At 40.8% G+C, this 23,265-nt stretch overlaps 1 protein-coding gene across 2 annotated transcripts in view; it reads left to right on the top strand.

Moving 5' to 3' along the window:
* The window catches only part of LOC146830511 (uncharacterized), a 146,092-nt gene extending 123,436 nt beyond the window's left edge, over positions 1 to 22,656 (top strand). For both annotated transcript variants that reach the window (XR_014961432.1, XM_085604710.1), the window contains one exon: positions 19,897 to 22,656. Coding sequence is in view for 1 of the 2 variants with exons in the window: in XM_085604710.1 (XP_085460836.1) it covers positions 19,897 to 20,120 (224 nt within the window). In the remaining variant the exon portion in view is untranslated. The remainder of the gene's footprint in view (positions 1 to 19,896) is intronic.
* The last annotated feature ends 609 nt before the right edge of the window (positions 22,657 to 23,265 follow it).

Below are 23,265 nucleotides of genomic sequence, written 5' to 3' on the forward strand. Positions count from 1 at the left end.
CGTAAGGTAGCTCGGAGAGGAAGAAAAGCGTACCGTGGGGTGGGAGCCAGAAGGGAGGCATGGGTGGCCCTTAAAGGAAGCACTGAAAGAGTATAGAAGGTAGGCAAAGATGATCATGAGGAGGAAACTTCAGAAGAGATTATAAAAGACTGAGTAACAGGTGGAGCCGTGTCGACTGCAGGCGTCTGAAAAAATGGATGTCAGCAAGAAAGTTAAGTTACGAGAAAGCAGAGATTTGAGCATAAAGCCCTAGTGGCCTTAATGGGGATGGTGAGCGGTTTGTATTAAGCATTTTTTAAAGTATTCATGTTAATTGCTGCAATTAACATGTATACTTTCAAAAATGCACACAATCTGCCCGCAGCCACGCACTATTTACAAAAAGCACTCAGCAAGCCCAGGGCTTTAAGTGGGCTGGGTCCTGCCGATGCTGAATTTTTAAAAGCCGGTGCCGACACAAGTCCCAATCAGGCTCTTCATTTTTGCCCTCACCCTCAGGGTAAAACAAAATCTCAACTCTGTAGCAGTGCAACTGCTCAAAGCCTTTGGTTTCACTTCAGAGGACGTTTTATAGTTTTTTCACAGTCTGATCATTTCAGAACTGAGGCATTTTCAATATTATATTCAAGAAAGCCGTAGTTGTTGCATATGTATCTTATGCAACTATCAACCACTGACAAAGTCAATAGTCCTGGCTTGTTGTAGGTATAATTTTACTTGTTGTATTATATATCTGGGTGCAATGACAGAGGCAGCACAATAATGGTCTGGGGGCACACTATGCTAAGCATAGATTTTTAGTTTACGTGTTTTTAAGCCACGCGCTTAATTACATCAGGCACGCCCCTTTGAGAGACCCCCCAGTTTTTTCATACCACTTAAAGCCCTGAGCAAGCCTAAAAGCACCATGTGTGCTTTCAGAATCACTGTAATATATTATTGACTCTGGAAGCACACATGGTGGACTTCTATGTACATTCCCCCCCCCCCCCTGCGTATCCAGCAAACCATCTTCAGATCTGATAAGTGAACTCATGATTATCAGTTTTAAAGAGTGGAGTAACCCCTGCCTTGGTAGAGCCAGCTCTGTTCTGCAGAGTCTTGCCCTGATGACCTTGAATAATTCTTAAACAGATTATTGCAAATAGCATTTTCCTTTCATTTATTTTTAATCTGGGTAATGTGTGAGATTGTATTACAGACATTTTACGACAAATGTGTTTTTGTTTCATGCAACATCCATATTTTTTTTAATTTTAAATCCAAACAGGATCTCAGATATGAGAAATGGGAGGATGTCACAGTGATTATTTGCAGTAGTATTAGTGAGCTTCTACTGTGTTACAAGATTGAAAAAATACATCACTATCCCTGAATATTAACTATAAACACATTTGGAATTTGAACTAGTGTGGCTGTGCACTGTTTGTGATCTGGCCAATAGGACACGAGAAAGCTGTAACTGGATTATAAACTCAAAGCTGATCAGCACAGAGGCCCGCTAAATACGTTTGGCCTAGGGCACTCAAAGTCCTTAAGATGTTCTTGAGCCGCCGCTGTGTAGTTAGTTAGGAAACAAGAGGTTCACTGGCACTGTGGAAGGAGGCCGGTTGCCCCGTTTCCTAATATATATTAGTGTAGCGTTGCTGTGGTTGCAGATGCTCTGCACTGCACGTTCTCATTTCGAACATGACACAACCATTGTACGCCAGTCACCAATACGAAGGCCCCCCCCTGGCTGGACTGGCCTTAGCAGGCATCGGGTGTTTGCCGGGGAGGCTAGAAGGGTGGGGGTCAGTTTTGGAGCAGTGGGGGCCAGTTTTGTTACTGCGGGCAGTTTGACAGCGATGCTGCAATATGGGCCCTTAGTAACAAAAGCACCAATTGCGGGGACCGGTTTTAAGACGTAGTGATTGACACTTGCCCACCTCACCCCTGGTGGGTGGGAGCTGTTGCGGCAAAATTGCCAGGGCTACTTTGGGTTCCCAGTCCGGCCCTGCCTGCCCCATCAAACAGGCCTCCTCACTTCCAGTACCTAGGTCATTTATCTACACAATCAAGCAGGAACCCCAGTGTCAGAACCCCTGTCGCTGCACCCACACACGCGGTCGGGTTCTTGGCGCACATTGCCGTGGCTGGAGCGCACAGAGACCTCACACTGCCGCACACAGAGGAAAAACATTAGAGGGAACACTGCCCAGCACCCAAAAACCTTAAACACACACTGAACCCTAAACATACCCCCTACACCCCAAAACTCCAACCCACCCTTACCCCTAAAAATACCCCAAAACCTAAACGCACCCTGAACCCTAAAATTACCCCCTACACCCCAAAAGCCTAACCCATCCTGACCCCTAAAAGTGCCCCAGCACTCCAAAACGTAAACCCACCCTAAACCCTAAAAATACCCTAGCACCCTAGCACCCCAAAACCCAAACATACACATAACCCTAAAATTACCCCTGTACCCCCATACCATATACCCCTACACCCCAAACCCTATACTTACCTTATACTTACATTTAAAAAACAGATGCTTTTACCATTCATGCATTTACAACCCATTTCGTTGTACAAGCATACGTGGTAAAAGCATATAAAATGTAATGCCATGCGTTGTGATGGCATTGCGGAGTAATAGTATTGGCGTTGATGGTATGCAGGGTGATGGCATGCGGGATAAAAGATTCGTGGTAATGGTTGTTTGCCATATCAAGTATTAGGCAGTGTTCCATATCTGCGAATGCTTCTGAGGGCACCGGATAGTAGGACATCCAAGTCCTGTGAAAAAGAAGAGTTGAACTCACAGTATTGAAGACACTAGCAGAAACCAGAATCTGCCCACCTCATCTTTATGAGCACATAGCAAAGCAGGATATTGATTCTGCACGCCACTCAAGCAATCAAGGAACACCCATTTTCAGATTAAGCACATCTTGTGCACCGAAGACAAAAGAGGAATATACAGCGCAGGCACCATGGCAGAGACGTCATTCGAACATAGCACGAACTTTGAATATATGCATATGGATGCCAGTGGCAAGGTGAGCACTTCCCTGAAGAATTCTCTGTGCCTGTTCTAGAAGTTGCAGTGCCAAAAGGTTACCTGCCCCAAGAAAAATGCTGACAAATCCTCATTTGTATACAGCCTACCTAGAGAAAATGCATCGAAAGCCCATCGAGATGGCATCCTCAGTGGCTGGGGGCACAGAAAAGAGGAAGGAACCTGCAATCTGGAGTTCTGTGTGAGCCAGCCAGGGGCACTGGTCATGTGTAGTACCTGCCCCGCTAAGGAACACAAATCTCTCTCTGGATGTTAGAATAGTTATTCAATTAAATATTATGTGGATATGATATGCTCTGATGTGTAATCACAATATTTACAGCACACCCAATCAACACGATTTGTTCACAAATGACCCATGTCTCTCAGCACATGGTTTGAGCCTTAACTTTATCATGAGAGGATGGATATGATCAGCACATTCCCGCCCTGAGTGTTCTGAAGGGCACCGCTATCAGACAATGACGAACTAATTCAGGCACTTTGGGTATGAAAAACCCTTTTTTGAAAGGTGTATTTGAGAGTCTAATTCAGGCACTGCTGGCAGAGTGGCTCTGGGAAACCTCAGGAAAAGTTTCATAATTTGCCCCTGTAGAAGCTGAATTCAGGACAAGGAAGAGCGCCCTCCTAAACGTCTCTAGATAGTACACCAATGAAATGATCAATTCCGTACATCAAACTCAAAATGAAGACTCCGCAGCACGTCCGCACCGACTAGACATTTACACGCATTATGATATTATGCCGTAGGGTCACTCCTGAGAGTTACTGGAATTCAACTTTGCATTTTCTAACAGTGGATCTGCAGGGCATTGTAACAAGTCACAAATGCACTCAAAGCATATGTGCCACACCATGTGACCATGGGAGGAGTTGATAGAGATCAGGGTGTGTACAATATTCCCACTACCACGGATAGAGTAATCTCACAGTTACACGCACATGCATACATCATACGCTAGGGCCCATTTCACTAACATACGCTCAAATACTCTACCACCAATAAACCTGTGGAAGGAAACACTCCTAAACACCCTGCATCTATACCGAGGTCGATAAGACCTGGTTTTTGTGACTGTCCCTAAGCATAATCTATACAATATATACAACAATAATCAATAACGTAAACCCAATAATTGACAAGAAAGAATATCCAACACCATGTTTAAAATTATATTGCTTTATCTAAAATTAGTCAAAGGAAATCAATCAGAGTAAATCATTTCTCATAGTTACCTATTCTAGCTAAATGTCAGAACGGGTCAGGACAAGTCTCTCGGTAAATGTCTCTCAAGACGAAGTCCCTTCAGCATCAATCCTCAGCAACGCAGATTCGATACGCGGCAAAGGCAAAATTTCAAGTGGCAAAAGACCCTCTCTAGGCTAACATCTTATAGACTCTAAACAATAGAAAGATACATTGGGAACATAGAAAAAAAAACCATAATGTCCGCCGGACTTGCTGAGCAGAGCGAGAAGGAAAGGATGTAACATTGCTACATTTGAGAATCTCCGCTCAGGAAAAATACACATAGCGAAAACTACGGAACAGGAACCAAGAAAATAAAACATGTATCACAATTATCCTGCTTCTCCTCGGCCATCGAGCCACAGTTCAGAGCTTCTTTCTAAGGCTCCTTTGTTTCCCAAGGCTGCCAAGGACACTTTCACTTCTCTTGGAGAACTCCCAAAAACTGCTGCTGTCCTCATGGAAAGTTTTCGACAAGGACCATGGTCAGTTAGCTTCAGGACCATTTCCAGCAGGGGTCTCCCTCGTCTCAGTTTTCAAATTATAATCACAGCCAGGTTCACTATTTAGCCATCTTTCTCAGGCCGACATAGGCCTTAATAGACCATCTTAATTAAAAGAGACAAAAACAACGTTACTACAGCATAGTGATTAAACAGTGTTAACCCCACTAATACCCTTATGTGTATGCATTTATCTAGCACTTGCAACATGGAAAAGCATTAATTCAAAAGCATTTTGTGCTCAAAATAAACAGCACATAGCAACGTTTAAACATGAAAACACATTTAACTCGCGTGTTATTATCAGTCAGCACATTTAAGCACACTCACGTGTAACTCTCTCTTGTTAAAACAAACAGATTGATTAATATAAACGCACTTGCACAAGACAAATAATTAATTATTAATTATTAATAAATTAATACAACGAATAGACATGCCAGAGCTTCAAAAGCCCCAGAATTTTCAAACTGAAAACTATGCTCCAGCAATCCCCCCTTTGGTGATTTTATCACCAAATAAACCCCAAACAAAAAAAAAAAGTAGTGAAAATTTAGTCCCATTTTAGGAGAAATCGGAAATGTCTTTTCCCCTTTACACAACATTAAACACCAGTCACTCTTTCATCATCCCTTTTTGTCTCTAAGTAAACACTCTCCCTCAATTCTTCTAATTCAATTTCTTGAGGTTCTCTCTTCAACCTCTTGTTTTTCTTTTCCTTATTCAATTTCTTCCTCCCTCCCCTGTTTTTACAACACACACACACCAACACACACGAAACAATATTCTACCTATAATAGTACTACCTATCTTTGCAATAAAATCCTTAACAGCTATCATTTTATTAGCTATTTTAGTCCACAAACTCTCAGCTTCAAGTGGTACTAATTCTTCATGCAAATCAGTAATATTTTTGATATAGACCTTTAGGTCTCTGCTTTCGTCTGGAATGTAAGTGCAACAATGTTGAACTTTCAGCATTCCACAGACTCCACCCTCCTTGGCCAATAGAATATCAAGGGCAAGTCGATTTTGCATAGACATGGCACGTACGGCACTTAATTCCGTATTCACCAAAAGAAACCCTCCAGCGGTATTTGTCGATAAGCGATCAACCACTGTAGACAGCTTCCGAATTCCATAAGCATTCAAAGAAATTCCCACTGCTGGAATCAAAACCCCAAAAATATCACCCACTATTTCAGACCAAGTTTCTCTCTTAAAACGCATTAGTAAGTTAACATCTTCTACATCTGTTACTTTATCTATATGAAAAATCTTTGGAAAAACTAGGCCCACATAACATGTGCCATACCAATAGTCAGGCAACTTGTAATAAGCCTTATTCCCACAAACATAATATACTCCTGGAAAAATCGTATCTTCTCCACCTCTGAAACCCCAACCTGTTGCAATGAAGTATGTATCATGGCACTCACTAGTCCCAACAAAATATGTATCATATTGGGATTTCCTTCTTGTAATACAAAGTTTACCTTTCTGTGGTGCATCTAGAGCTAAAGTTGGACTAGCCCCATTCTTCAACTCTTTTCCCATCTCAATGTCCCAAATTGTCTCACTCACTTTATATTTTCCTGCTTTTTCATGCATGTTCAATCTCCTTTCTTCTACCATATCCAGGAAAGCTTTCTCCTCTCCTTTCAAACTGCAAGTTAAATTATTCTTAAAAATTTAATCTAATGTTAATCCCTTTTCTTCAATAAAAATCTCACTAAAAGTGTTAGCTTCCTTAGCTGGATTCAGCTCTTTGTTCATTGGCAAGTGCCCAAAAATACTATCTCTGTTAGACATCTTATAATCTACTTTCCCTAACAAATAAAAAACACTACTTAAAATACTACAGGAAATACCATATGTAGCTGGTAAATGATGATAAGTAACACCCTCTGAGACGGATGCAGGTAATTGCATACAGACGTAGCAATCCCTTACTTCCATTGTCTTCACATATTCATATAACAGTTTCGAAAAAACATTACTAGAAAAGTTATTAATTGATCTATCTTTGTGTGTGTAAGCATTACTAATTCTAATTGGAACTACTTTTTGTGAATTCTTCTCTACATTTGTCACATTCTCTGTATGCATCTCAAACTCTACTTTAAAAGTAACTAATAAAACTAAAACACCCCATAGAAGCATTAATAATCCAGTACAGCAGCAGCACATCCTACACCACCTCTTAAAGAAGGCACATCTATTTCTATTATCCTCTATGTTAGCCATTTTAGTTTAGCCTCTATTACTCCACTACTGTTTGAACTTTTCAATTCTTCTTCAGCAATTCTTCAGCTTTCAGTTTATCCAAATGATCTCTCCGTTCACTTGATCCAAGTGAATCCTTCTTTCACTCAGTTTGGATACTTGTCATTCTTCACTTCAATTTCTTCAACATCAAATTGTATCAGATCTCCAACATCAAAATCCTCAGTACTCGACTCTTCTCCAATGTCAGTCAAGAGTACTTTCAGAATTTCACCAGTATCTTCCTCAACCACTTCTCTCAAGATCTCTTCCGGATTATCTCGAGTCACTGCTTCTTCTTTTCCTCCTTCAGACAGTGCCACATAAGACCATTCCGGTGATCTGTACTTTTGGTTGGGTCTTCTTACTCTTTTTATTTCCACTGGTTCGTTTGACTCCTTTGATTCTTCTCCTTCAGCTTTTGAACTTTGACTCGAAACTTCATTCACTTGTTCAGCTTTCGATGTATTTGCTCTTATTATTTTGTATCTCAGCCTCTTAACTCTGTTGTTAGGCCAACGATCTCCTCTTAACACCTTTTTCGGCTTTATTTCTTTATTATTTCTTTCTCCAATCCAAGTTCTCTTTCTCAGAACTCGACCCTCTGTTTGTTCATCCTCATCATCTGTTTCAAGTGCCTCTTGTTTCCGTTTTCCAGCAGCTTTCTTCTTCTCCACAGATTTTTTCACCACTGTTTGAGACTTCCCTACTCCTGTCCCTCCTCGGGTCTCCGACACGCAATCTTCTTGCTGTCTACTTGTCCCTTCACCTGGCTCATCAAGAATGTTCCCTACACCTCCTCGGGGGTCTTCCGCAATCTGTCCCTCTCTATCTTTTTCTGACCCTACTTCTTCAAGTATAATCTCAAGTGGTTCTTCAATCTTCTCCTCTTCTGATTCAGGAGTAATCTCTGTGTGATTTCTCTTTTCTTTTCTTTTTCCTTCACTGCTGTTTGAAACTTCAGGCTCTCTTACAGAATTTGATCTCCTCTCTGATACTCGCAGTGGTTCATTCGAAGCTCTTCCTACTTCTTTCCCCACTGATTCTGTATCTTCGTCATCACTGGAATCTGACTCTTCAAAATACTCTTTACCAGTCCCTTCTTTTGGGTTTGGAACTCTCAGAGTATGACTTGCATGTACCCAGTGCTTCACTCCAGCACACTTTACTGCAGTCGTCGTAGTCAGAATAACTTGTCTTGGCCTTCCCCACCTTTGAATCAAGCAATTTCTTCTTCTGTGAACTTTTATCCTCACCCAGTCTCCTGGACTCAGATCATGGGCTTGCTTCTTCTCAAGTGTGGTAGCTTCTTCTCCAACCTGGTGAAACACAGAATGAACTGCGTCAGCCAGGCCTTTACAGTAATCCAAAATCATGTCATCAGTTATTGTCACCAACTTATTGACAGGCACGAATGCATGGCGCATAGCACGTTCCATGATTATCTCGTGCGGACTCAAACCAGTAGTTCTATCTGGAGTAGATCTCATTGTCATCAGAACTAGAGGCAAAACATCTGGCCATTTCATGCCAGTGGCTAAGCACATTTTTCCAATCCTATTCTTGATTGTGCCATTAATCTGCTCAACCACACCAGAAGCCTCTGGTCGGTATGCACAATGTAGCTTCTGCTGTATTTTCAATGCTTCACAAATCAAACCCATCAGCTCATTTTGAAAGTGTCCACCTCTATCAGACTCAACTGTTACTGGAAACCCGTACCTAGGAATTAATTCCCTTAACAGTAACTTTGCCACTGTTAATCCATCATTTCTTCTAGTCGGGTAAGCTTCCACCCACCTTGAAAACAAACAGACTACCACTAGAACATACCTCAGTCTGTTTACTTGGGGCATCTCAATGAAATCAATCTGCATTCTTGTAAAAGGGCCTCCTTCTCTGCCTATTGTTCCCAGACTCACCACTGTCTTTTTCCCCAGTGTTAAATTGCTGACAAACTAAACACCTCTGACAGATGCTTTCTGCAATTGTCCTGAACTTTGCATTGTACCAGGTCTGCTTGAACGACCTAACCATCGCGTCCCTCCCCAAATGTCCCTGGCCATGATACATCCTTGCCATTGACGACAAGATGGAATTGGGCATCACTGGTCTGCCATCTCTGTAGACCCAAACATGGTCTGTTTCTCTTGGAGCACATCCTGCCTTAATCCAATCTTTTTTTTCTTCCTCTCCTGCCTCATCTTGCAACTGTTTCACTTCATCCCAGGTCTCTAGGACATTAGTAAACATCACAGAGAGAAAAGACATTTCCCCTTCTCTGTCCCTGTTGATGGACTGATTCGTCTTGGCACAGTATTGCGCAACATCGTTGGCATATCTGTTTCCAACCGTTATAAAATCCTCCCCTGGACCATGGGCAGCACATTTTACAACTGCTAACTCCTTAGGCAGCTGTATCGCCTCAAGCAATTTACCAATCATTTCAGCATTCCTTATTGGAGTTCCACTCGATGTCAAGAAACCTCTTTGTAGCCAAAGTTGGCCAAAATCATGCACCACTCCAAATCCATACTGACTATCAGTCAACACAGTCGTCCTCAAATCTTTCCCAATTTCGCAAGCTTTTGTCAATGCTATCAATTCAGCAACTTGCGCAGATTTCACTCCTTTCAATGGTGATGCTTCCATGACCTCTGAAACTTTGCATACCGCATATGCTGCACATAGCAGACCATCATCATTTCTCAGACATGATCCATCCACAAACAACACATGATCACTCTCATTCAAGGGTAGATCTCTTATGTCTGGTCTTGGTTTTGTACAGTACTCAAGCACATCCAAACAATCATGATCATCTTCCATTTTCACGCCCACATTTTCAATGTCTGGCAAAAGCGTCTCTGGATTCACATTCACACATCTCTCGAGAGTCACATTTGATGCTCCTAGAATCACTTTTTCATATTTGGTCAATCGACTATGTGACATGTACTGAGTTCTGCTTCTTGTCAAAAGAATTGCCACATTGTGAGGTACGAATACCCTTACAGGATATCCCATTATGATTCCTTCACTTTGTTCCAGACTCCTGCATGTTGCAGCCACAGATTTCAGACAACCTGGTAAACCCACAGCTACAGGGTCAAGTGTCGATGAGAAGTACGCAATAGGCCTTCTCAGTAATCCATGTTTCTGAATCAATACTGAAAGTGCACATCCATTTCTCTCACTACAGTACAGCTCAAATTCTTTCTCATAGGCATACCCAAAGCTGGAGCCTCACACATTTTATTCTTGAGCTCTTCAAATGCTGCCATTTGTTCTGCATCTAGATCCAATGGATCCGTCATTTCACTTTTTGTCAGTTTAATCAGTGGCTTTGCTATCAGGGAAAAATTAATTATCCACTGACGACAATAACCCACCATACCCAGGAACATTCTCACTTCTCTCTGGGTCTTTGGAGCTTTCATTTCTCTGATTATTCTGATCCTGTCAGTAGTCACTTTTCTCAAACCTTTTTCAATATTGTGTCCAAGATAATGAACCTCTTTCTTGCAAAACTGTAATTTGGCTGGAGATACCTTTAACCCTCCATCCGCCAGATGATTCAGTAAAGCTATGGTATCTACTTCACAAGCTTCACGTGTCTTTGATGCCACCAGTAGGTCATCAATGTACTGCACTAGCACTGAATTTTCGGGCATGATCAAACTTTCCAACGATTTCTTCAATAATTGATTGAATATCGAAGGACTCTCCGTATACCCCTGTGGGATTCGACACCATGCTAAGATACGCTGGCCAAACCTAAATGCAAAAATCGGCTGGCTATCATGATGCAATGGAATTGAAAAGAACGCATGACACAAATCAATCACTGTATACCACTCAGCATCATGTGGAATTTGATACAGGATCACTGATGGATTTGGCACAATAGGACAACATGCCACCACAATTTGATTAACTTTTCTCAAGTCCTGTACGATCCTAAATTTCCCATTGGGCTTTTTTAGTCCCATTATCGGTGAATTACACGGACTACTCAGTAGTTCTCTCAGGACTCCTTGCTGAATCATTTTCTCAATTATAGGAGTTATCCCTTCAATTATTTCTGGTGTCATTTTGTATTGAGGAATGTTAGGATATGTGATTCCCTCCTTTACTGCAATTTTCACTGGATCTACATTATTCATCAATCCCACATCCTCTCCAGTAAAATCCCAAACTGTCCTTTTCACTGTGTCTCTCAGCTCTTGAGGCAAATCCTCCGGATTAAGCACAGCAAATGCACCAATTAACTCACTCTCTCTATTTTCTAGAGTCACTCGGTACAAAGCATCTTCATCTGGTGTCTCAAAGGCTATTCCATCCGGTGTACAAAAAATTGTGCAGTTCATCTTGCACAACAAGTCCCTACCTAATAGGTTCACTGGACTCGTGTCACAGACAATGAATCTATGCATGTCTGAAAATTTCCCTATCTGTACTCTTACAGGTTCAGTAAGACGTGTTTTGATTTGTGTATTGGCTACACCAACTACTTGGATTGCTTCATCCGAGAGAGGAAGATTTCTAACATCTGTTGACCTGACAGTTGATCTTGTCGCACCTGTGTCTACCAAAAAAGTAACACTCTCCTCATTTATTTTCCCATCCACAAATGGTCCTGCCTGGTCTATTTCTAGAGTTGCACCAAGTATGCACTCTTCTTCCTCTCCTCGGCACCGTCAATAATCACCCTCAGACTCACTCCCTTCACTCTTTAACAAGTACTGCTGTACTTTGTTAGAACGTCTTGGTTTGTTTACCTGCTCATCATTGTAGAATCCTGAATCCTGATTATACTTTTGTAACCCGCTATTCTGCGGCAAGGGCGGTTTTGGCTCTTGACTCTGCTGTCTCACAACTTTCTGTTGTTGCTGCTGTTGATTATTTCCTTCGTTCTGGTTCTGCACCTGTTGATTTAAAGGTTTACTCTCATTACTCACTAATGGTGGATTAGGACACTCCGATCTCCAATGCCCCAATTGGCCACAGTTGTGACAAGGGAACTTTTTCTTCGCTTCCTCAAGACTTCCTTTTCCTTTTCCTGCATATCTTGGTCTATTTCCTGCATTATTTCCTGGATTATTTCTCTTTCAGCTTTCTTTGTTTTGCTTCAATTTCATCACTGAAGTATTTTGCATGTCTCAAGATCTCATCTACTTTCTTACTCTGCCAATCCACTGTGTGCTCACGAATTCTCTCACCAATTTCAGGTCTAAGGCCATATACAAATCTGTATACAAAGTGACTCAAATCTTTGTCACCCAGGTGTTCATCTCAACTGAATTGTTTAAATGCCAGTATCAGCCTCTCGTAAAAAGCATGAACTGATTCTTTCGCTTCCTGTTGTGTTCGATCTATCTTTACCCAGTCTGTCTCTTTTGCAGGTACTTTACTCTTCAGGTATACCATCACCTGATCATACTTCCTCATTACTTCTGGATCTGGTGCCCCTGTTCTTGGGTCTCTTGGATATTCCTCAGTAGGCCAACTCACAACTATTTTACACTCAGTCCACAAGTCTGCTGGAACAATTATATCAAACAGACTATTCAGGTCAACCCACAGCACTTTTGACAATTTCACAAACCTATCTACCTGCCTATACCACTCGACGGGCTTTTCTCTCAATCGAGGGAAATCATTCGTAAATGATAAAATATCCTGTCTGGTCCATGGAACATGTACATATCCTCCTCCAGGTATTTCTCTCATAGGATAATTATCCACTGGTTTCTCCTTTTCTCTCACTGGAAATGCTGAATAAGTTGTTTTATCTTCAGTCTCATCTCTTTTCTTGTACCACCTATCCTTCCACTTTTCAACATCACCCCATCTTCGCAATAATGCTACCATTTCCTTAATCTGTCCTGTTCTACCAGTAGCATTCAAATTTTCAATGTCCTTCTCTGTAAAATCCATCCTGTAAGTTCTCTGTAAAGCTTTCACTTTATCAATGTCAACTCCCTGTTCATTTGCTATTGCTCTTAGCCTGTCATGTGTATTTCTTGCTCTCCAGGTAACACTCTTACACATAAACATTAGTTCACCATCATGATGACTCTTCAGAATCTCTGTTGGAACTGTTCCTGTAACAAGCTCTTCTAGTTCTACACGTAACTTAGCTACATCAATTACTTGTGAATCTTTATCCTTTTTCTGTAGAACCTTCATCCAATCATTCAAATCATCAACTGTTATTTCGGCAGTTTTTCTCACTGGAACCACTCTCTTTTGCGGTTCTAAAATTGGCATCCCTGAACAACTAGCTTCACTAGCATCCAATATTTCACTACATGTGTCATGTCTTGATTGTCTCAGGTCATTTCTTTCTGCTCTTTTGCCTGAATCTCCTGAAGGACCAACTAAATTTGTCAGATTATTCCCAACATATGGAATCACCAGTCCATTCTCACCTGCTCTCTGTTTGTCAAACACAGGCATAACTGGACCTATTGTTACAGGCACCGTAACAGCTTCTAGATTTTTCGTTAACTCCCTAATCTTCTCAGTCAACTCTGTTGTAGTTCTGGCTAATTGTCTGGCATTTTTATCAAGGTAATGATCACTTCTTACCTCAGGTGTCTCATTTTCCGTCTCACTAACACAAACTGTATCTCTTATCGGAGAAACAACTGGTGTACTTTTGTCCGGTTCTGGTCTATATGGAGGTGGTCTTTTGTAAATCATGTCATTTAAGACCTCATCCTCATACTCATTAATTCCATATTTTCTTATTTCTGACTCAGGAACCCTTTCTGCTCCTCCTTCAATTGTTCTCATTGGATATAATCCCTCTGACATACTAACATCTCGCCACCTTTTCATTCGATCATGATGAGTTTCACGATCATGTCTCCTCCCAAACATGTACCTATAGTACCCCCCAGATCTTTGTTTCTCTCTCTCATGTACTTCTTCTTCCCATTCCACTAAAGCCTCGAACTGTGTAGGTCTCGGTTTCGGGTCAAGACATAACATCTTTTCCCGTAAATTTCTCAACACGGCCAGATTAAATGAACCATGTTCTGGAAATGCTAGAACACCATCTTCTTTAGTATACCTAACCCAATTCTCCAACCATATACAAGTATGAAACCCATGTCTTGCAGCCATGAAGGATGCAGGTGTTTTCGGTGGAGGTAACAACTCGCCCTCTCTTGTTTTAACATCTTTATCCTTGCTAAACCACTTTTTAACTTTACCCAAAAATGTTTTCTTCTTCTTCTCTTCTTGATAATACATTTCAACGTTTACAAAGAACTCTCTACTCTTTCCGTATTATTAATATACAATATGAATTTCCAACCAATTGCAGCACGACTCACACTAACGCACCAATCCTGGAACGTCTACGTCACTAGATAGCTCTTCCAATCCTTGCGCGGCTCACACTAACGCACCAATCCTAGCGCGAGCACTATTCTGATCTACCACCCAATCAGAGCGCGGTCTTTCTGACGTCAACAGTCGCTGCAGTTTGTCTCTGTCTTCTGTCACTCGTCTACCCCTCCTTTACAAAATCTTTTCAGTAGACTTCGTGTCAAAATTTCTACAAAATCTATTAGTTACAACATAAAAACATCTCCATTGTCTGCTTCGCTAACCACAGAATAGTAAAAAAGAGTCTATTTCATAAGAAACCTTTCATTGACACAGTAGCACTTCTTCTACTCTGCCCTACTAACATACATTCATTAACTGTTTCCTCTAGGACTTGTCCAAAGAGTCTTACAATCAACTAAATGTACAAACATTCACGCACATTCATACAAAGGAAATATAGTACATACGCACAGAATCCTGCTTCCCGAGAACAGACAATCTGCTCCACTACAGAATTATAACACACATTAACTAAGCAAGCTTTCTTTACCCAGTTCTTCAAATAAGCTCAGAGAATACCTATTACTCCTCCCGCGATAAGCTTTAACGGAAATCCTTACGGATCCCTGGGACTTAAGACCAGAGTTTCACAGATAACCTTCACTATCATTCACACTCCTTATATACCAGAAATATCTAATAGTAACATACGACGATGTTACTGATTCCGAACCCAGACAATGTGACGCGCAACTTCAATTGTCACACGTTATTCCTTACAATTCCATCTTTCCCGAGAGCAGCATTTACTTCCGTCTGCCCTACTACGGAACTACCACAGCTTCCAAGTTCCAGAAGCACTACATATAACTCAACATTACGACTCCAACATATAGTATTAGTACATATACCAACATGAACCAATAATCAATAATCAATAAAAACAATCTTATCTAATCAAGACAATCATCAAAAACCATCAATCTCTGCTACCAGGAAATTGATAGAGATCAGGGTGTGTACAATATTCCCACTACCACGGATAGAGTAATCTCACAGTTACACGCACATGCATACATCATACGCTAGGGCCCATTTCACTAACATACGCTCAAATACTCTACCACCAATAAACCTGTGGAAGGAAACACTCCTAAACACCCTGCATCTATACCGAGGTCGATAAGACCTGGTTTTTGTGACTGTCCCTAAGCATAATCTATACAATATATACAACAATAATCAATAACGTAAACCCAATAATTGACAAGAAAGAATATCCAACACCATGTTTAAAATTATATTGCTTTATCTAAAATTAGTCAAAGGAAATCAATCAGAGTAAATCATTTCTCATAGTTACCTATTCTAGCTAAATGTCAGAACGGGTCAGGACAAGTCTCTCGGTAAATGTCTCTCAAGACGAAGTCCCTTCAGCATCAATCCTCAGCAACGCAGATTCGATACGCGGCAAAGGCAAAATGGCAAGTGGCAAAAGACCCTCTCTAGGCTAACATCTTATAGACTCTAAACAATAGAAAGATACATTGGGAACATAGAAAAAAAACCATAATGTCCGCCGGACTTGCTGAGCAGAGCGAGAAGGAAAGGATGTAACATTGCTACATTTGAGAATCTCCGCTCAGGAAAAATACACATAGCGAAAACTACGGAACAGGAACCAAGAAAATAAAACATGTATCACAATTATCCTGCTTCTCCTCGGCCATCGAGCCACAGTTCAGAGCTTCTTTCTAAGGCTCCTTTGTTTCCCAAGGCTGCCAAGGACACTTTCACTTCTCTTGGAGAACTCCCAAAAACTGCTGCTGTCCTCATGGAAAGTTTTCGACAAGGACCATGGTCAGTTAGCTTCAGGACCATTTCCAGCAGGGGTCTCCCTCGTCTCAGTTTTCAAATTATAATCACAGCCAGGTTCACTATTTAGCCATCTTTCTCAGGCCGACATAGGCCTTAATAGACCATCTTAATTAAAAGAGACAAAAACAACGTTACTACAGCATAGTGATTAAACAGTGTTAACCCCACTAATACCCTTATGTGTATGCATTTATCTAGCACTTGCAACATGGAAAAGCATTAATTCAAAAGCATTTTGTGCTCAAAATAAACAGCACATAGCAACGTTTAAACATGAAAACACATTTAACTCGCGTGTTATTATCAGTCAGCACATTTAAGCACACTCACGTGTAACTCTCTCTTGTTAAAACAAACAGATTGATTAATATAAACGCACTTGCACAAGACAAATAATTAATTATTAATTATTAATAAATTAATACAACGAATAGACATGCCAGAGCTTCAAAAGCCCCAGAATTTTCAAACTGAAAACTCTGCTCCAGCAGAGTCACGTCCGTTGAGACCTCTGTGGCACTGGTCGTCGCCTGCATCAGAGCGCCCTTTTGGTGGTGAACGCATCTCATCAAGACACCTCTTAGCCAGCTCTATACTTAAAACAGCTGCAGAGAATATATAAGGCTCAGCATTCATGTGGTGTGAGGTTATTTTATATCATGCTTTTTTCTACCTTAAAGAGTTAAGTTATTCTATGTTATGTTACACACATTCCTATATTGCTTACTACCATTTGTATGATCCCAAACCTGCTTCAGAATCTGGGCTCCTTGTGCTTGGGTTTCTTACTGACTAGAATCAAAAGTGGTCTGCTGACATAGTATTTGGGTATGTATCATATTGTTTAGGGATGCATTATATGAAATAATAACCGTCTAGTTTGGATCAGTTTAGTATTGAAAGATCATATTGGCTAGTGGCTGCCTAGATCCTGTTAGGGATCTCTGTGGGGCTGTATGTTGCTGACTGCATGTGCCAAAGAGTACTGCCATTTGTTTTGTTCTGCTGGGGGTATGCAGTTGCTCATTGCCCGGGTATGCTTTCCCATCATGTGCATTTAATGCTAATTGCATGATAGTGTTGTAAAGTTAAGTTTAATTTGTCTGGATGATTGTAGTGTAGATTCCATATGAATGTGCTGTTGAGGTGGCAAATGCTTTTCCAACTATATAACTTGGAGTTGTGTTCAGCACATGATGCTGACAGGTATTGTGTCTAAAATCTACTGGTGGAGTACAGGAGATTATTTGTAGAATCTGATACAGATGTGCAGTTTAGGTGGAAAGTTCATATCCAGCATTATGGCTTGAAGCCATGTTGTGTGTATGGCGGTTACAGATGTTGTGTCTAAGGGCCACTGTTGCGTCAAGGTTAGGTATGAATATAACTTGACATGGATTTGCTGTTGGAGGACCACCTGCCTAGGCAGCGTCATGGTTTGGAGCTGTATTATTTACATGATGTTGTCAGTAGTCATGTGTAAAATATGATGAGGATGTCATATGTAAACAAGCAAACTCTCACTGACTTATTGTAAGGTGGATTGGTGTCATTGTTAAGTAAGTTGTTCATCTGCTTTGTGCTGAGTTGTCCTGTTGGAAAAAGGTATACAGAAAAACAGAGAAGCAGATATACTTTTCAATGAACCGACACACCTCAGATGCCCAGTGGCACCAGAAACACTGACCAATGGCACCAACATGCAACACACCCCTCAACCCAGAACATTTACATGCGAGAGAAGTGTATGGTGTTTCCATTGACTCGATGATAGAAGGAAGGCTTGCTATAAGACATTATTTAGCTGGGGATTCCATATCAGTCTTTCGCTCTTCAGGAGTGGAATGCTTTGTCTTGGACAGGTGTGCACAGGTAGCAGCAATTAACACAATATGCTCTTTTATATATTGGTAAGTGGGAATATAACCGATGTAGAAATACCAGGAAACAGATACTCTAAATAAAGTTTTGATACAATTTAATTGATAGCAGCAATAATTCATGAAATAACAGCAATATCACAGAAACACAGGTGACCTCATGCAGCAGTTGCATGGATTCAAAGACTAACCAAACATCCACAGGCTGAAGCAGTCCATACAGAGAAGACCTCTCTTACGTTCCGTGTAAGCAATGCTGGAGACCCTTGGCCAGTGCTCACGGCTAACACCACAGCAAAAGGGTGCACAGTGTCCAGGCCACACAACAGTATGCACTACCCTGTGTCGAAGTCTCATTGATGTCTGTTGCTACAGCCTTTTCTGACTAAGAAGTTGGCAATGATGGATCAAGTGGGTAGACTTTAGTGGAATCATGTTGGCTGGTTCTATGTATGATATTTTGGCTGTCTGTCCGTGTACAGCAGAAGTTCATCTCCTCCGCTTGTCCCTTTCAACCTATTCAATGTTGCACATTTTCCACCAGACGTTTCTGTCCTTATCAATGGTGTATGAGCTCACAGCTTGGCAGAATGTCCTGTCACCTCCTGTATATGTTCTCAACCTTGGTCATCTAACTAGTGTAACACCAAAAATAATCTTACAAACCAGAAAATCAATTTACTTTCCATATCATTGTTCTTTCATGTCAGCTGCAAAAGACTGTGGTTAGCCTGTGACATATCTGACGAAGGTCTTTAGGAAGAGTGGCAACTTTGATTGACACAAAGTATATTTCATAAAAGAAAGTTCCTCCAGCAGGAGCTGCACTGTTGGTGAAGAAATTGACTACTCTTTAATCAATCCATAACTTTCTCAGTGAATTCAAAATTAATCCAGTATTTATCTTCCAATAATTTGTCTTTCAGATAATCAAATAATTCATTCTTAGATTAATGTTGCAAATGGGTTCCGCCTATTTAGTCCGCCAAAATGTTTCGCTTTTGATCATCTGGTTTTCGGACCTTTACTGTCGGAGAATCTCATTACCTGAGTCTTACTCACTGTAATGTCCTGGTAATTGGACTGAGCATAGCATTTTGATGCATTCCCAGGTCTATCGCTAATGACAAATCTGGAAATGCTGCAATTTCCACAGATGGATACATGGGAACACTCATGCTCCAACCATGGAAGGCCTCTCTGGGACAGAGTAATGCAAGGCAACAATTTGCGTTGCCGTGCATTACTCCAGATTTATAAAACCATATACACAAAGTGCCCATGTATGGCTTGATAAATCTGACTTTAGAGTTACATCACCTTTGCGCCCGTTTTAGATGCACAAGGGTGACACAACACTATGATAAATATGGGCCTGGGTGTTACAAGAGAGGTCCTGAAGATAAAGGTGAGGTGCTGAGTATTGAATGCATTTGGAATTATTAAAGAGTGAGATATTGTTTGATGAAGAGGAGGTACCAAGTGCTGAATTTTGATTGGTAAGTGAAGTACATTGATGTGGTGGTGCAAAGTGTTATAGAGGAAGCATATTTATGTTGAAGTATTGCTAAATTATGTTGAAGTTAAACATTTCAAGCTTTTATTTTACATTTATGACTGAGATATTTTGTGCCATATAAAAGTGATATCTGGAAACCTACAGGCATATACAACAAACCCTTAATATATTTCTCTCTCCTTGTCTTATAGTTGACCACTACATGGCTCCCGAGGATACACTGGTAATATCTGGAGGTTTATATGACGCACCACGGGTTTACAACCCTACCATGACTGTGCTGGAAGATGAAGAGAGCCAGCATGATTATGTGTCATTTGCTTCCAGGCCTGGACAATTTAGGCTTGAATTTTTACCTGGAGAAAGGGAAACAGAACCTTCTGCTAATGGCCGAGGACTTGGGACCTTCCACTAACTATATCACAGTTTGTGAAATACCATAGAATGGGGGACTATACTTTTACAAAATAGGTTGTACAGATAGAGTCTCTAAAATATATTTTATAGAACCTTCATTTCTTGGATCATAAAGGTTATAATGTTGTTATTCTTTACAATGTAATTTTAACTGTAGGTGCTCTTATATGTTTGGCATAAAGTATATAATACCCATTCCAGAAAAGGTCTAAAGTAATGACAACGTTTAGAGAACTGGATTGATTGGGCACAAAATGGCCTTCAGCCTAGTTACAAAAGAGAATGTTCACATTGAGAGTACTACAGAAAATGTCTCTATAACAGCTGTACTAGGGATATCTGTTACGCTTGCTTCCGGCTAGCAAAACTCCTTGTTACACATGTAAAGTCACTAACAGTGGAGCCGATACACACAACGAGATCTAAGGATGAAGAAAAAAAATAGATGACTTTAGTACAGATCATGAAAATAGAAAATACACCGAGGAAGGAAATCAGACATCTTTCCTTCCCTCAAGTATCTCCTCATGCTGCTTTTTCAATTGAGCGATGTGGAAAACTTAGATATTAACTGGTAATCAGACTGCACTAAGAACTTAATTTTTACTTCTCCACCACCATCAACCTGGTCATCTAGTATAATAGTGCCCATTTTTAAGAACGGCGACCATTCCCAACCGGCATGTTACAGGCCTATCTCCCTTATTGATAACACCTTAAAGATTTTAGGGAGAGTATTGTATAATAAAATCCTATCATGAGCCGAGGACAACCAAATTTTAGAGAGTTGCCAGTTGGGTTTCCGCAATAAAGTCGGAACCGCGGAGCAGTGCCTTAATCTGAACCTTATTTTGGGCAAATACACCGTAGCACGTAATTGCCCAATTTACTTGGCCTTTATGGACTTATCCACTGCTTTTGACCTTGTTAATAGGTCATTACTATGGAAGGCCTTGTTGGATTACGGTCTGGACGAATCCTTGGTACATTTCCTGGCCTATTTGCACAGAGACTTGAAGGCCTGTGTCAGGATTGGTATTGGGGGTGAGGTCTCTGAGCTAGTTAGAGTTAATAGAGGGGTTAGACAGGGCTGTGTCCTTGCTCCTCTCTTATTTATGATATATATTAACGGCCTTCATAAACATCTGGTTTCTCTAACTGCCGATGTCCCGACCATAAAAGGTAATCATCTCCCCGCTCTGCTTTATGCAGATGATGCGGTCCTCATGGGGCGCACCACAAACGCTCTACGTATTTTAGTGAATGGCTTTGTTGCACATATGGATTCCCTAGACTTGAAGACCAATTTTAAAAAGTCCTTTGTAATGTCTTGTGGCCCGAAGAGGCGTCATATTGGCAGTATAGTTGTGGGGGCAGAAAGACTGGGCTCCACTAGCAGTTTCCAGTATTTGGGTGTGGCCTTTGCTGCGAAAAACTCCTGGAGTGGGCATGTAGCCCACGCCAGGAGTAAGTTCTCAAAGTCCATCAACTCCATTTTGAGCCTCCCCCGTCCAAAATTAACCGGGGCATTGCCTGCTATCTTAAAAATATACAAAACTCAATGCGTCCCGGTTGCTACTTATGGTGCTGAGGTTTGGGGAACTGCTAGTTGTTCCGACTTAACTGCCGAGGAACATAGATTTTGTAGGAAACTTCTCTGTGTTCCCATCACTTCCCCACATTTTATATGTCATAGGGAATTGGGGTTGCATTTTATAGGGGATTTTATTCGTGCACGTCCAGCCCTTTTTTGGCTGGCGATTTGGAAAAACCTCGCCGCCATTCTGACTAAGGATATCATCGAGGATTGTCTACGCTGCGACAGGGGCTCGGCCATCCCCTGGTTATCAGGGGTGTCTAGCGTATTTCGCAGCGTGAACCTTGAAGATACCTTCCTAAAACCAACTACCACTGTGCTCCCCTCTAAATGTGAACTTAAAAAAGCACTTTATATGTCATTTGATGCTGAAAGGGTAGTGAGGGAGTCTTTGAAACCTAGTGTCTGTGGATACCTAGCCCGTAATCTCACAATTTTTCCGACACCCAGTTATTTAACCCTCCCGCTGAGCCATTGGGAGCGTGGCCTTATATTTCGCCTTAGGGCAGGCACTATTAAATATGCACTTAGCTTTCCTTTATGGAATTTTAACGACCAATGTGTTGAGCCATGCCCTTGTGACTCCCAGAGCAGGCAAACAATTTTACATTTCTTATTTTTTTGTAAATTTTACATGAAGTACATTAAATGGTTTTTAACTCCATATTTTAAAAAACTAAAACCACTTAGCCTGGAACTTGCATTTTCAATGATTTTGTCCCTGGATGACGATGAACTTGTCTTTCGCGTGAGCTCTTTCCTAAAAACTGTGGTTCGTGCCCGGTTAACAATGTCCTAAAGTAATATGGTTTACTCCTCATGTGCAAAACAGTATTTTAGTGTCTAATTGCATGATTTTATAAATGTTTTGTCTTTTTTCTGTACTTTTATGGATTGTAATGATCCGAATAAAGTTTTCATTGATTGATTGACTGCATAAGCTCGGACATTTCTGGAAATAGATTGCTTCATGTAGTTGAAATATAATGTCTTTTTTCTTTGCTCTTAGACATGGTTTTTACAATAGCACATTGAAAATCTCACATAAAATTCAAGTGTTACACCAAATATACCTGTGTTTATGATATTGTGGAAGCATGAAAATGTTCAAATTCTTCTTGAACACTGTGTGACATCTCCTATTATTCACATTATTTGTGAGGGATAGGGTACCAAAGATAACAAAGATAGAAATATCATAATTTGTTTCTAAATGCTAGTAAATTGAAGTATGTTAGGTGTACACATAGGGATGTTAAAATGCAGTTCTGCACTTTGTCAAACGTTGAACAAACAAAAATTACACTTCTTGTTTTAAACTGAATAAGGTGCCCAAAACAGAGAAGCATAACAAATAACATAAACACATGCATATTATTTGGCCATTTTCTTCATCAGATTGCATTACACATTCATTACCTCAATTTGTGTGTCCTAGTAAAACAGGGAATCATGTGTAGAATTCCTGGTGCTTTACAATTTGAAAGAGGCTGCATCCAAAGCCTATGCAGTGTCTGACACAGTGTGGTCAATGTTACTTCATCCA

This window comes from Triturus cristatus, chromosome 5_1, assembly GCF_964204655.1.
Source record: "Triturus cristatus chromosome 5_1, aTriCri1.1, whole genome shotgun sequence".
In the NCBI taxonomy this organism is placed as follows: domain Eukaryota; kingdom Metazoa; phylum Chordata; class Amphibia; order Caudata; family Salamandridae; genus Triturus; species Triturus cristatus.